General features: G+C 46.3%; 1 protein-coding gene across 1 annotated transcript in view; it reads right to left on the bottom strand.

Annotated features, from left to right (window-relative positions):
* The window catches only part of LOC119653036 (ATP-binding cassette sub-family C member Sur), a 146,431-nt gene that overhangs the window by 93,341 nt on the left and 39,713 nt on the right, over window positions 1-13,377 (bottom strand). The window contains exon 4 of the mRNA XM_038057487.1: window positions 11,736-11,966. Within this exon, the coding sequence (XP_037913415.1) occupies window positions 11,736-11,966 (231 nt within the window). The remainder of the gene's footprint in view (window positions 1-11,735; window positions 11,967-13,377) is intronic.

Below are 13,377 nucleotides of genomic sequence, written 5' to 3'. Positions count from 1 at the left end.
TCGAAGTAGTCTCCAAGACCCCAAAAAAGGCAAAAAAGGGGAAAAAGAAACAACGGACTCCGTCGACAGAGACACGTCTGTCCAAAAACAAGGAGGCTGCCAACCAAAAGCCAGTAGCGGAAAAAACGAGGAAACGAAGAAGGACTAGACCGTCGGCTCTGTTCATTAAGCCGACGGAAGGCAAAACATTTGCGGAAGTCCTTAGTGAAATCCGCTACAAGATGAAACCCGAGGAGAACGGAGCAGAGGTGTCTTCGATACGAAAAACGAGGAGTGATGGAGTTCTCGTCGAACTGGGCCCAAAGACGACCAACAAGAGCACGTTCTGCGAAGCGGTCAAGGGGCTATTGGGGGAGAAGGTTCTTGTTCCCAGCCTAGAACCCATGTGCTCTCTAGAAATACGGGATCTTGACTGCCTCACAGAAAAGTTCGAAGTAGAGGAGACGCTAAAGCGTGAATGTACAGAGGTAACCAATGCCCGGGTAGGTATTACCTCTGTAAATGCTCGAGGGCAAAAACTTGCCGTGGTGGATGTCCCCGAGCAATATACGAGGAAACTCCTTAACAGCGGGAGAATCAAAATCGGATGGGTGGTATGTACCAAGTGCTACAGGTGTCTCGACTATTGACATACGTCAGCAGCTTGCAAGGGTCCGGACAGGAGGACAGCATGCCGGAGATGCGGCCGAGTGGGTCATCAAACGAAGACTTGCAAGGAAAGCGAGAGTTGTGTTCTTTGCAGGGATCGTGGCGCGTCTGGTGAAAGCGTCGCACACACTGGGGGCTCGGGACGGTGTCCGATCTTAAGGGCGGAATTGGAGAGGGCTAGGGTGCGAACGCCATGATCCGCATTTTGCAAATTAAAATGCACCGGAGTGCAACCGCTCACCAGTTGCTAACACTGCTGATCTAGTGCTAATTAGCGAGCAATACCGAAACAAGGACACGTCCTCATGGTATTTCGACTTATCGGGCACCGCTGCCATCTGGGTTCGGGGCAACGTTCGACTTCGTGTTCTTGCCGAAGGCCGGGGGAACGAGTTTGTCCGGATCCGGTGTTTAGGGATAACGTTTTTTAGCGTTTACCTGACGCCGAATGAGACGATGCCGGACTTTCGGCGCCGGCTTGATGCTCTGGGGGACGTAGTTTCGAGCACGGAGGGACGAATCCTGGTTGGCGGTGATTTTATTGCCAGGGCTCTTGAATGAGGCATGCCTCAGCCAGACTCCAGAGGGAAACGGGTTTTGGAAATGGTGGCGAGAACCGGGCTCGCAGTTTTAAACACCGGATCCACGCCAACGTTTCGGCGTCAAGGTTGTGAAGAAAGCATTCCTGACATCACTTTTGCGACGGAATCTCTGGCATCATCGGTGGACGGGTGGCGAGTCCTAGAAGACTTCTCGGCAAGTGATCATCAGTACATTGCGTTCGAGGTGTTTGACGCTACTTGCCGGCGAGCACCAACACGACGTTCCCCCTGCGTGTGAAATGTCGCGAGGGTGAACATCGGCCCAATATAGATCAGCAAAAAGGAGACTCCGCAGCGCTATAAATAAAAGCAAAGCTCGCGGCTGGCAAAATCTTGTTAATGAGATGAATGATGACTCGTGGGGACTTGGCTATAAGCTTGTCACTCGGAAAATCGGGGCTCTGCGGAAGCCTTGCATATTGAGCATCGACCAGATGGACCGCATTGTGCGGGCATTGTTCCCCAGACACCCTGTACGGGTTGATGTAAATAGCGCGGAAAGCGTCGTGGATTGCCCCCCTTTCACAATGGGAGAACTCGAAGAAGCGGTCCTCACTATGAAAAACAGGAAGGCGCCAGGTCCTGATGGCATCCCGGCGGAAGTTTATAAACTGGTGTTCCGCCAACGGCCAGAATTGCTAATTGAAGTGTTCAACGCGTGCTTGAAGGAGGGCATTTTTCCTTATCGCTGGAAAGTGGCCAGACTCGCGTTGATCGGTAAGGGTAAAGGAGACCCGGAGCTCCCATCTGCATACCGACCGCTGTGTATGCTTGACACGGCCGGAAAAGTGCTCGAGAAGCTCATCAGGGGTAGATTCGCTGAAGCGATTCGTGCTGCCGGGGACTTATCCGCAAGGCAATTCGGGTTTAGAACAGGGAAATCTACAGTGGATGCTGTTATGGAGGTCGTAGATGCGTTTAATCGAGCCGGGACACACAGCCGCCGATCTCGACGGATAGTGCTCCTCATAACGCTTGATGTCAGAAATGCCTTCAATTCCGTAAGATGAACAGATATGCTAGGCACACTAGAGAACTCCTTTCACGTGCCAAGCTATCTCTTGCGGATATTGAGGGATTATCTGAAAGACCGCTCTATGCTCTATGAGACGCTAGAGGGCCAGAAGAGAATGGAAATCATGTCGGGAGTAGCGCAGGGATCCATCCTAGGGCCGGACCTCTGGAACGCTTCTTATGATAGTCTGCTGAGACTCGATATGCCCGAAGAGTCGCGCCTGGTCGGTTATGCAGACGCCGTTGCGGCACTTGTTATCGGACGCACTGTTGAAGAGGCGCAAAGCAGACTTGGCATATTGATGCGACGGGTAAGCGGATGGAAGACTGCTCACGGTTTCAACCTTGCGCTGGAAAAAACCGAAGTAGTCATCCTGACCAGAAGGAGAATCCCGACCTTGCGTCCCATATCGATCGGCGAGTTGACTATAGAGTAAAAACCAGCGATTAAATACCTTGGTTTAATGCTCGACTCGAAGATGAGCTTCTTCGAGCAAATCAAAGCAGCCGCGGGCAGGGCTGCAGCAGGAGTCGCGGCCTTGAGTCAGCTAATGGCGAATGTCGGCGGCCTATATCAACTAGGAGACGTCTCCTCATGGGAGCAACGCAGTCCGTCCTTCTCTATGGTGCGGAGGTATGGCTGATGCCCTTGACAAGTAGGTGCATCGTAAACGACTCGCTCAAGTGCAGAGGCGGGGAGCTTTGCGAGTGGCGTCTGCTTATCGCACCGTCTCCGAACCGGCTGTGATGGTGATTGCGGGAGTGATCTCCATTGCCCTCCCTGCCAAGGAGCGCAAAGCTATCTGTCGCCGTAAGGGCGAAAACTTAAGAGAAGTGGTTGCCCGTGAAGAACGTCAAAGCACCCCGCGAGTGGCAACTTTCTTGGCAAAATGAGCCAAGGGGAAGTGGACTGGGCGGCTCATCGACAAATTAGACCCATGGTTGAACAGAAAGCACGGTGAGATTGATTACTTCCTTACCCAACTTCTAAGTGGGCATGGAGGTTTTCAGTCTTACCTGCACAGGATTGGGAAGGCGCGATCTCCTGGTTGTGTGTTCTGCAATAGAGTGGCGGATGACGCTGAACACACCTTTTTCTCTTGCGAGAGGTGGGACGGCCTCCGCCAGCAGCTTTATGCAGACACAGGGGAGCTCTCTCCAGACAACATTGTCAGAGAGATGCTGAAGTGCGCTGGCAGCTGGAATCATATTGCGCATTATGTTCGGGCTCTTCTTACTACGAAGAAGATTGAACTCGACCGGCAGAGAGATCAGACGGCAAGGGGTTCCCTGAACTAGCAACAACTCCCTTCCTCCCCTCCCCTCCCGTTGGTGAAAGGAATTCCCTGACTCGAAGGCTCCCAAAGCCGGGAGAGGGGGAGGGCTAGTCCGAAGTAATGTGTCAAACGGTTCCAGGCTAATTCTCTGATGACAGGGAGGTGTTTAGTTGGTAGTCCGCCAGCGTGCTGTTGCGGGAGTCCAACACTCTGTGCGTAAACGCATTCACCTACCCTACTCCCTAAAACAAAAGGTCGACCAATTGCATATTGGACTAGATTTCTGGGATCATTGTCAACGCAAACTTTTATTAAGAAATGTGAATTGGCCAGGAAACAAAAGCTCAAATTGTCCCAATTAAGTCTCAAAACCCAATGAGATCAAGAAGGACACTCTATTGCGGCTTGACATTTAAATCAACGACCTACTACCCCAAAGGAAAAACAATAAACTCGTAAAGCTGATCAAATATTTCTCACTTGACCCCCATTCGGTTGCAAAAGCATTAAATTAACTTTATTTCTTTGCGGCAACATCAAAGCAGAAACGGAATCAAAATCCACTCAAGGTTATAAATCCAGCCCCGAGCTGGGACCATCACAATAATTATTTCCACTTTAAACTTTTTATGCAATTACCATACCACAAAGTAAATTTACATTCTCCCTCCCCTCCCTCTTTTATCTTCGTTTTCTTGGTCCTTTCGGAGCACTTCAGAATACGCGGAACGTTTTAAAGCTTCCGCGCGTATTCCATTTAAATTGCATCTAATTACTTAGTACCGTTGCAAAGCCTCAAAATTATATGCAGTCTGAATCCTGAATCCTGGCCGCAGCAAGCGGGTGTAGGACGCAGGACAATCAAGTGGGCATGAGGACAGGACGAAAGGCAAGCTTTTCAGTTCGCCACTGGGAAACTTTTAATAAAGTATCCAAAAAAGAAGCAGCAAACTCGTGCGGAAGGTAATGCTTCCGTAATTTGTTTAGTCAGCAAAACGGCTGAAATGCTGGGGATGACGATGGGGGTATGGCCGCGACGAAAGCAAGGATGAGCATTTGTTATGCTTGCGAGAGTAGAGACAAATAAAACTCCCCGCTCGGGTAACAGCTAAGCAAGTATGATTAAATCTTGAAAAGGGTTGCGCATAAATGAAGCAAGTCGACTCCTTGCCAAGCCGACACTCGACTGGAATCAGAAATTTATCAAAGGAAATTAAGAGCTCATCAGCCAAGCCCAACAATTTACACATAATTATTAATTCAATAATTACCCCTACTAATGATAAATGACAGTCAGCCAACAGACAGGGGTTGGGGAGCAGGATAATATGGATATGAGTGCGTAGTTATGACAGGGATTCAATGAATTCATGAATATTTGATTACCATAAACGCCACTTGAAAATTTTATTATTTCAATTGTTACTACAATGCCCTCACGTGTACATCTCGCGGATAAAATAATTAATATTGATAATTGAATTTTCCAAAAACATACAATATAATGATAGAGTAATTCCATTAAAAATGTTTAAGGGTTGCAAAGTTTACAATTAAACATTTGTTCATGGTTCACATACGTTTGTACTCGTTGCCTGCGGGTGTAATTATCACTGGAGAAGAGAGTTACGCAAATTTGCATTATGTAGGCTTGAAGGTATGCCCAGGGTTTATTATGATTATCTTTTGGAAATGGTAATCATGTGGTGAAATGTGGTAATGTTAATTCTCCCTTCGAGGTTTCGAACGTAAAGACCAAAGCTACTAATTGGCAGGAATATTGACAGTCTTCAAGTCAAAGCAATTTACACCCCCTAATTTGTAGTTATGCTTGAATAGCATCCTTAGTTCATCAATAAGATGATGCTTTGACAAAGCCAAAAGCTAAGAGATGTGATGCCAGTGGCGACAGTGAGAGCATATAGCTCTAAATATGGTCAGAAATCATTTACCTATTAACATAGAAAAGTTTCAAATTCTACATACTATGGTCCCCAAAAAACTTTGAGTATAACGCTAAATTTGTCTTCATCTCCGTAATAAACGTATCCCCCAATAAGCACCCTGGACTGCTCCATCCCTGGTAGGCCCGCCTAGTATAGTTCCGTCAACCGCTCCTCTTCTTTTCTTAGAGTCATCGCCATGAAACCGTTTCCGATTCGACAGAAGGGTCCAACAAGGTCTGGATTCTTTAGGTTCCAGGCCATGCTGGGTTGGAAGGCAACGAGGCAGCGGACGAACTAGTCAGACGCCTTCTATGGAATCGGAAACGGTTTCAAGGCGATGCGGCGGGAGGGGTAATCCACACGAAGGAAGCTTTTCTTAAAGAAAAGGGAACGGGTGAATTTATGTTGCACATTTTCAAGGGCAAAACAATCACAGTTACGGGAGGGTGACCAGATCACGGAGCAATACTCGAGGGTATTCCTCACGAGGGAATTGAAGAAAACTAAGGAGGGTTGGATGGAGTCAAAGTCAGAGAAGAAGCGAAGAATAAAGCCTGACAATTTTGCTGCTCGATTGATGACATCGAGACAATGGGTGTCAAAGCGGAGTTTATTGTCGAAAGTGACTCCGAGGTCTTGAGTGGAATTTAAGCAGGATAAGGAATGTCCGCCAAGCGAGTAGGAGAAAGAAGTGGGTGAGGATTTTAGGGAGTAGCACATAGAGTGGCACTTTCTGACGTTTAGCGCTAAACCATTGGTCGAGCACCAACGAACCAGAATGTCCAGGTTATTCTGAAGAGAAACACAATCCATAGGCGACGACATAGCGGAAAACAGCTTAAGGTCGTCTGCATAGCGCAAACAGGGACAAGTAAGGAGGGGAGGAAGGTCGTTAATAAAAAATAAAAATAGCAAAGGACCCAGAATAGACCCCTGTGGGACGCCAGAAGAGGGGGAGAAGGAGCGAGAAGTACAGCCGTCAAAAGAGACGCGGCAGGATCGATTGGAAAGGTAAGAGGCAAGCCATAAAACAAGTGGTATGGGAACGTTTAGGGACGAGAGTTTGGATAGAAGTATCTTGTGATTTACAGTGTCGAAGGCTTTCCCGAAGTCAGTGTAAATGGTATGCACTTCATGCCGTGAATTTAGACATTTGGCGACAAAGTTGGCAAAGTCAAGCGGGTGGACTACATTTAACGAAGCCGCGTTGCTCTTTCACTATTTGTTGTCCAAAGTGGGCGGACAACCAGTCACTGACATCTCTTTCCAGGATTTTGGAACAGGAGGAGAGGAGAGAAATGGGACGGTTATTCTCGGCAAGCAAACGATCGCCACTTTTGTGAATGGAGATAATGAGAGCCTCTTTCCACAAGCTGGGAAAATGATTCTCTTCAAGGCGTTTGTTGAAAATAAGAGATAGGGGAAGGGAGATGGACTTACCAGTTTTGAGCAAAAAGAGGTTTGGAAGACCATCGCAGCCAGGTCCGACATTGGCATCAAGTTTGCCAATAAGGTATTCGACAAGGATAGCGGTAAGAAGGGGAATGGTAGGCGATGCGGGGCAGGCTATGTCTACTATCGGGAGGAATTCGGAGGAAGGAACATAGACTGACGAAAAGTAGCGGCAGAGTAAATCACAAGATGGTTGGGGGGAGTTAGCTGAGAAGCCAGAGAATTTAATGGACGGAGGGGATAACTGGGCAGGGCAACGGGAGTTGCGAATGTGGGACCAGAAAGGTTTCAGATTTAGCCGCTTTAGTGAGTCTTCCACGCTGGACAAATATTCGTTTCTGGACTTACGTATTAAGGATTTGACCGAGGAACGAAGGGATTTGAAAAAAACTAAGTCAGCAACGTTTCTAGAAGACAGGAACTTCTTTCTTGCAGTCTGTTTTTGACGTAGTTTTTGTGAATTTCAGTGGTGAACTGAACACTTAGGAGAGGAGGGAACGTAACAAGGAAGAAGATCAGATAAAATGGTAAAGAAAGTGTTGAGTGCTTGGTCACACGTAGATGGAGAGAGCAGGGGGACCCAGTTGATTGACGCCAGGGCTGAGTTCAGACCTTCGAAGTTCGCCTTACGAAAGTTGAACTTGGTAGGCTTGCGAGCGATAGGAGTGTAGAGTCGGGATATCTGAACATCGAACTCGAGAGCAGGATGGCGTCAGGGGCAACGTAAGACGAAGCATGAAGGGATTGGGATAGATAACGTACAGCAAGGTTAAAGAGGGCAAGGTCAAGAGTGCGATCTAAGTGGTTTCAAGAAAGGTTAAATTGGAGGGCGTCACAGGTGTACATGAAAGTGGATAGAGAAAGGGAAGGGTGGGTCGAGTTATTAGGGAGGGAGGGAAGGCCAGAAGTAATGGGCCAGGAGAGCATAGGAAGATTGAAGTCACCACAGAGGATGAACGGAAGTGAGGGAAACAAAACGATTAGGACCTCTGATAATCTGTCGAAGAAATCCTTGTACAGAGAAGGCGGACTTAGGCAGGGAAAATATACACACGATGTGATAAAGGGACATACGTTTGGCGGAAAGACACGTATGGTAACAGAATCATAGGAGGAGGAGGAGGAGGAAAAGATGATTTCGGCACGGAGAGGGGACTTAACAGCTATTAGGGCACCTCCGCCAGTTGTCTTGCCAAGCGCAACGCAGTCTCAGTCACAACGCAGAGTAACCTTCGAAGAGCTCAGAATCTAAAATCCCGTCATCCAGCCAGGTTTCAGAAATGCAAATGACATGATGCTGGAATGCTAAGGCAAACAGTTTGAATTCCGACAGCTTGGTGCTTAGACCCCTTACATTTTGATAAAATAGCATATAGTTATTGGAATCATTCAAGTTCGGGGGGGGGGGGGGGGGCAGGCGAGCGGGCCGGAAATTTTCACGAAGCTTAGACCTCTGATAAGGCTCAACGAAGACCCCCTGTGGCTAAAAGGAAGATTGGACGATAGCATCGAAGTCATGGGGATACATCACTTTGAAGGAGAGCCATCCTTCATCAGCTTCACACAGGAAAGAGGTGACAAAGTTGAGTTGGTTTTGCTTCTGATATAGGCCAGAATTTCTTCGGGCGTGGTGGAGTACGCTAGCCTTGACACGAACAGCTGTTTCGGTGGCGAGGCGACGTTCAATTTGGGGCCGCTTGGACGAAATGAGGTCGGAAAGGCCTGCGGTTCAGCGGTGGCGGGTGTCGATGATACACAGGAGGAAGCGTGCGGTGGTGCTGATGCAGCGACTGTAGGATAAACGCCAAAACTTCGTAGCGCATCGGATGTTGCGTAGGGAACTTGTCCCTCAGATGGAGGATTTCTCAGTAGACTAGCGGACGTCATCGGGTTGATACCATCTTCCCCGTTACAGGTGGAAATAAAGAAGTACGTCACGTACAGACGAAATTTAGTTCTAATGGCTAGCGAAGGGTGTAACTCGACCATCTTGCGTACACGGTAAGGCGGAATGGTTTGAGTCAACTATCTCCAGTAAAAAAAACTCTCATGATGAGAAAAACTGAAAAATAGCCTACGGCCGGTCCATCCGTGGCATTATTGTTACTGCGACCAGAAAGCTGAATAGAAAGGCGCAGCAGAAGAATACTTCAACCCCTAATACTGCTATGTCAAAGTGAATGCGAGCGGACCGGCTACAATAAACCTAAGAAGGCCCCAGCCGACGCCAGAAGAAAGCACTGCGAAAGAATACGAAGCCAAACATAGGCGCTGCAGCACCATAAGGTTATGTCCAGAGAGAACGGACGCAAGGAAGCGAAATCTCCACCGAAAGGTAGGGACAAGCTAGTAGTGTGATACCCACACTGGATGCAGCAGATTCTTTGCTCAGCGGTAATGCCCGCAAAAAGCGTAAGACTAAAACATCTGTGATGGGTAACGCGGTGATATGCTTCGCACTAGGACGGAGACGCACTATTTCTGCGTCAACTGATCAAATCAGCGAAGGAGAGCTCAATGGAGCTACCGTAGAAATACCAAAATAAACGCAAGAAACAGCCTCATTTCTGAAAAATGCAAAATGTCAGAGAGGCAACTCACCATGCGGAGGGATCCTCCATTTTTACTGCATGGATGAGGTTACCTTAAAGGGCCTCCAACATTCAATCCTATCTATTAGATCTGGTGGACGGCGCAAGTTCCCAACCACGCACTCTGAGCTGAGCAGACCAGAGCACGTTTGAAATTGGATACCCGCCCCTAAAAAGAAATCAGGTGACAACACCCGAACTCTTTCCCTTCTGTTCTGCACCAAGTGCTGTTGGGGCGACCCATTCGTCGGCCATCTTACAATAGTGGATTCCACTACATGGTGTAGTCAGCAATCCAATTATCGCCCCTCCCTTATGTACCCCCTCGGATCACATCGCCTGCGAGGCACAGGCATGTGCAGCGACTAGGTCCTTTGTTCGGTCTGATCAGCGACTATGACAGTGAGGGTCGCTGTTCGTCATACTCTCAAATAGCAACACAGCAAGAACATTAGAACAGAACAGCCTCAATTTAATCTTGGTATTGAAATAATTGCATTTCTAGATTTTAAGCAGGGCAGTGCAGGCAAACCTATATGTTAATGCATCGAGCAACATACCACGATCGCAAAAACCAGCCTGTCCTCTGTCGATCAAAGTTTGGAGGTGATGCGTTCCAGAAATATTTTACCTAATTCTCTTTCCCATAGAAGGGAGAACGCAGATACCCCTGCAATTGTCACACTCAAAACGGGTACCCTTCTTTCTTCCACTCTCTGGGGAAGATATCCGATTCCTGAAGAGGACTTCTCTTCAGTTGAGAAGGGCAGTCCCTACTCGCATGCTACGGTGACTAGCCATTGCACCCACAAGAGAAGGAACTTCACCGGATGTCATACGGTTACGAACTGTAATAAAGTGTTTTTTTTGACCATTTATCTGCGGAAGAATCGATCGTTTACGTCCTTCACAGGACCATCGAAAGATTTGCAACCACATGCAAGCTCTTTCGTGATGCGGTTTACACTTTTGAAATCATTGTATTCTGAGGCGTCTTCCATCTCCCTGACCCCCGACCCTTTTGTCATTTCGCATACTACGTTATACTGACCGAGATTTCGCTATCGGAGTTCAAGCGCATCACACCCATCGATCCGTTTCCACGATTCCGTAGTAACTTAGATTTTATAACGCCCATGCGGGACGTAGCCGATGACCTGAGTAGCACCCGAAAAGCGATTTTCGATATTCTCAGCCGAGTTACTCAAAATATCTGTAGTCCGATCAGCAAAATAGCTCTCCTACTATCGAGCGACAGGTGGATTATACTGTTATCTGCATCTTGAGAAGGTTGTAAATGAATTTGCCTGGTTTTACGGGTGATAAGTTGTCTCTTTTTGGCAAATTAAAGCAGTCGTCCAGGGTCCTGGAATTTCTTTCCAATTTGCCATCGACTCGAAAGACAAAAATTAGTTCTGCTTCAGCTAGCTTAAACCTAAACTACTGCCGGAGTTTGGCTCAATATAATCCGGAAATGTGCATCTGATGATTTGCCTCTATACCCTATACGATAAAGTCGAGAAAGCACAAAGGGCTCTTTAGCCGATTATTTATCTTAAAGCAAGAACCCTGCATTTACACATTAACAGATTTCCATGTACGTGTCTAACACCAAAAACATATCTCAAGTTTAGAATGTCTTTCTCGTATGTATTACCTGCTAGTCTAAGCATTCATTGAGGATCTCCGTCATTCTATCGGACTGCATCTGCATCTGTGTCACCTAGAAAATACATCTAGCTATTCTCTTTCCTTTTTTTTCTTACAGCATGACATTTTATTGATTCCTTTTAGTCCCGATTATTATTTACTCCAAATCCACACCCAAATTGTTACTTAGCGAAATTAACATTTACAAATCTTCTTTCTAAGTTAATTACGATCGCCCTGAAGTCATTACAGTTATAGTCGGCCTGGGGCCATTAATCCTCAATTTATTATAAAAAAATATGTATTCACATATCTTCAGTTAACATCATTCCCGTGCTATTGCTGCATAATGGGCAACCAGATGGACGGTTCAGATATTGATTAGCTGTTGGATTGGTGAACATCTGTGGAATTGACGAGGCAGTTTTGTCAGAAGACCTCAACCGACCTCCAACTAACTACAAAAGCAATGAATCTTTGCACTATCCACCATCTTTTTTAAAATAGTAAAAAAATCTACTTAACACTAAAATATAATTGTGATTTTCTACTCACCTTTTCCGTCTTATAGATAAAAAGAAATTGGTCGTAGTGTGATCGAGCGCTATCCTCTTCACGTAAAACTCCAATGTCCTCTTGTTCTAGAGGATTCCTATAGCCACTCCAAAAAAGAGGAGTAAGCCAACAAAACAATACTTTCGACATAAATGGCGCAACGGAATGCTTGTACCCAATCTTTTCCTTAAGACCGTCATCCTTAATTGGTTTCACTCTGGTTTTATGTCGCTGAAATAAAGAGAAAAAATATGTAATCAAATCAAATTAATGAATTTAAACTTATTTAGTTATAGGTAAAAATCACGTAGAAATTATTTCACTCATCAGGTTACCATAAAAAAGAACGAAAAAAGGGCGAGATTATTTATATCTAAAGCAAACGAAATTCCTGAGGGTTGACTCCACTGAGACCGATAAAAAGGAGGGACTCAAGAGGGACAGAATTTCTCTTAATAACAAGTGGATTGATAAAATGTGTGAGTTCATAACGGAGTGCCAAAGTAACCTCTAATGCATTAAGGTCTTCATAAGACGCAATAAACTCTCTTCCATTAATTAATTAGATGAATAAGGCGCTCAACAAATAAATTGGGAAGCAACAGAGGAAACGTAACGTAAATCATACTAAGACATAATCTCAGAAAACGCAGTGATACCAGCCGCATCGTCGGAGATGGAGCAACTCGCATCCAGGACGCAGCAGCCGTCAAGCAAACCGTTGTCATCACACTGAATATAGCGGGTGCAGCCATGGTACTCCTAACCAGAAACCATCGCCTTGCGATGTCTCCCCAAAAAGTAAGGGTTGATAAAAGTGGCAGCCACAAGAAGCCAACAACAAAGTGTAGATCCGCTAAAATCCCGCTCAAGAGCCGGTATCAGAAGTCCATGTAAATTCCGAGCAAGACCGCTAGGAATAAGAAGCCCCATACTATCGACGAGCGAGATGAAAAGGACCACCCAGTTGTCGAAGAATACACTACCAAAAATCTAGGAAATCAGCAGAAGGCAAATACAACCGCCTTCAAGCAAAATCGATCTCAAGATGAAGTCGAGCAGTAATACAAAGTGGAACAGGTGAATCCCCTGCCTTGATTCCTCATAAAGTTCAAGGTTCCCCTTGAACAACTGGACGGTTATAGGTGAAGAGCCAACCTTTTCTGCTCCATATAAATGGAGAATGCCAGCAAGCAATAAAAAAGGTGGATTTTGCAGCAGAGTTAGCAATGCAGAGATGAAGGTGTTCTGCTCCTTGAAACGGTTGGTTTTCAGTCTAAATCTCACTATAGAGGTTTTCAACCCTGTCAGAGACCCCAGAAGGACCAACGCGAGGAAGTTTGTTTAAATTATATATCTAGAACAAGCTCTTCTTTGCACAAATTGGCAACATTGGCACGAGAGACGAGCTGGAGTCAAAAATCGGGGCTCTGGTAAAGGTATTGGAAACCAACTTCAAAGTAGTATACCCTATCAGTAATGCAGGAAGACATTGTCACCATGGTGGAATGAAGATCCGTCCAACCTCAAAAACACTCGCCTCTTTCGTGCTACAGACCCTAGAGCACATTCTAGACATCCACTTAAGACGGTTATAAAGAGAAGACCCTTCTCCAAGTCTCAGTACGGCTACCGTAAAGGT

This window comes from Hermetia illucens, chromosome 3 (assembly GCF_905115235.1).
Source record: "Hermetia illucens chromosome 3, iHerIll2.2.curated.20191125, whole genome shotgun sequence".
Taxonomy (NCBI): Eukaryota; Metazoa; Arthropoda; class Insecta; order Diptera; family Stratiomyidae; genus Hermetia; species Hermetia illucens.
The sequence above is the reverse complement of the archived record's forward strand: the minus strand, read 5'-3'. Positions and strand labels throughout refer to the sequence as shown.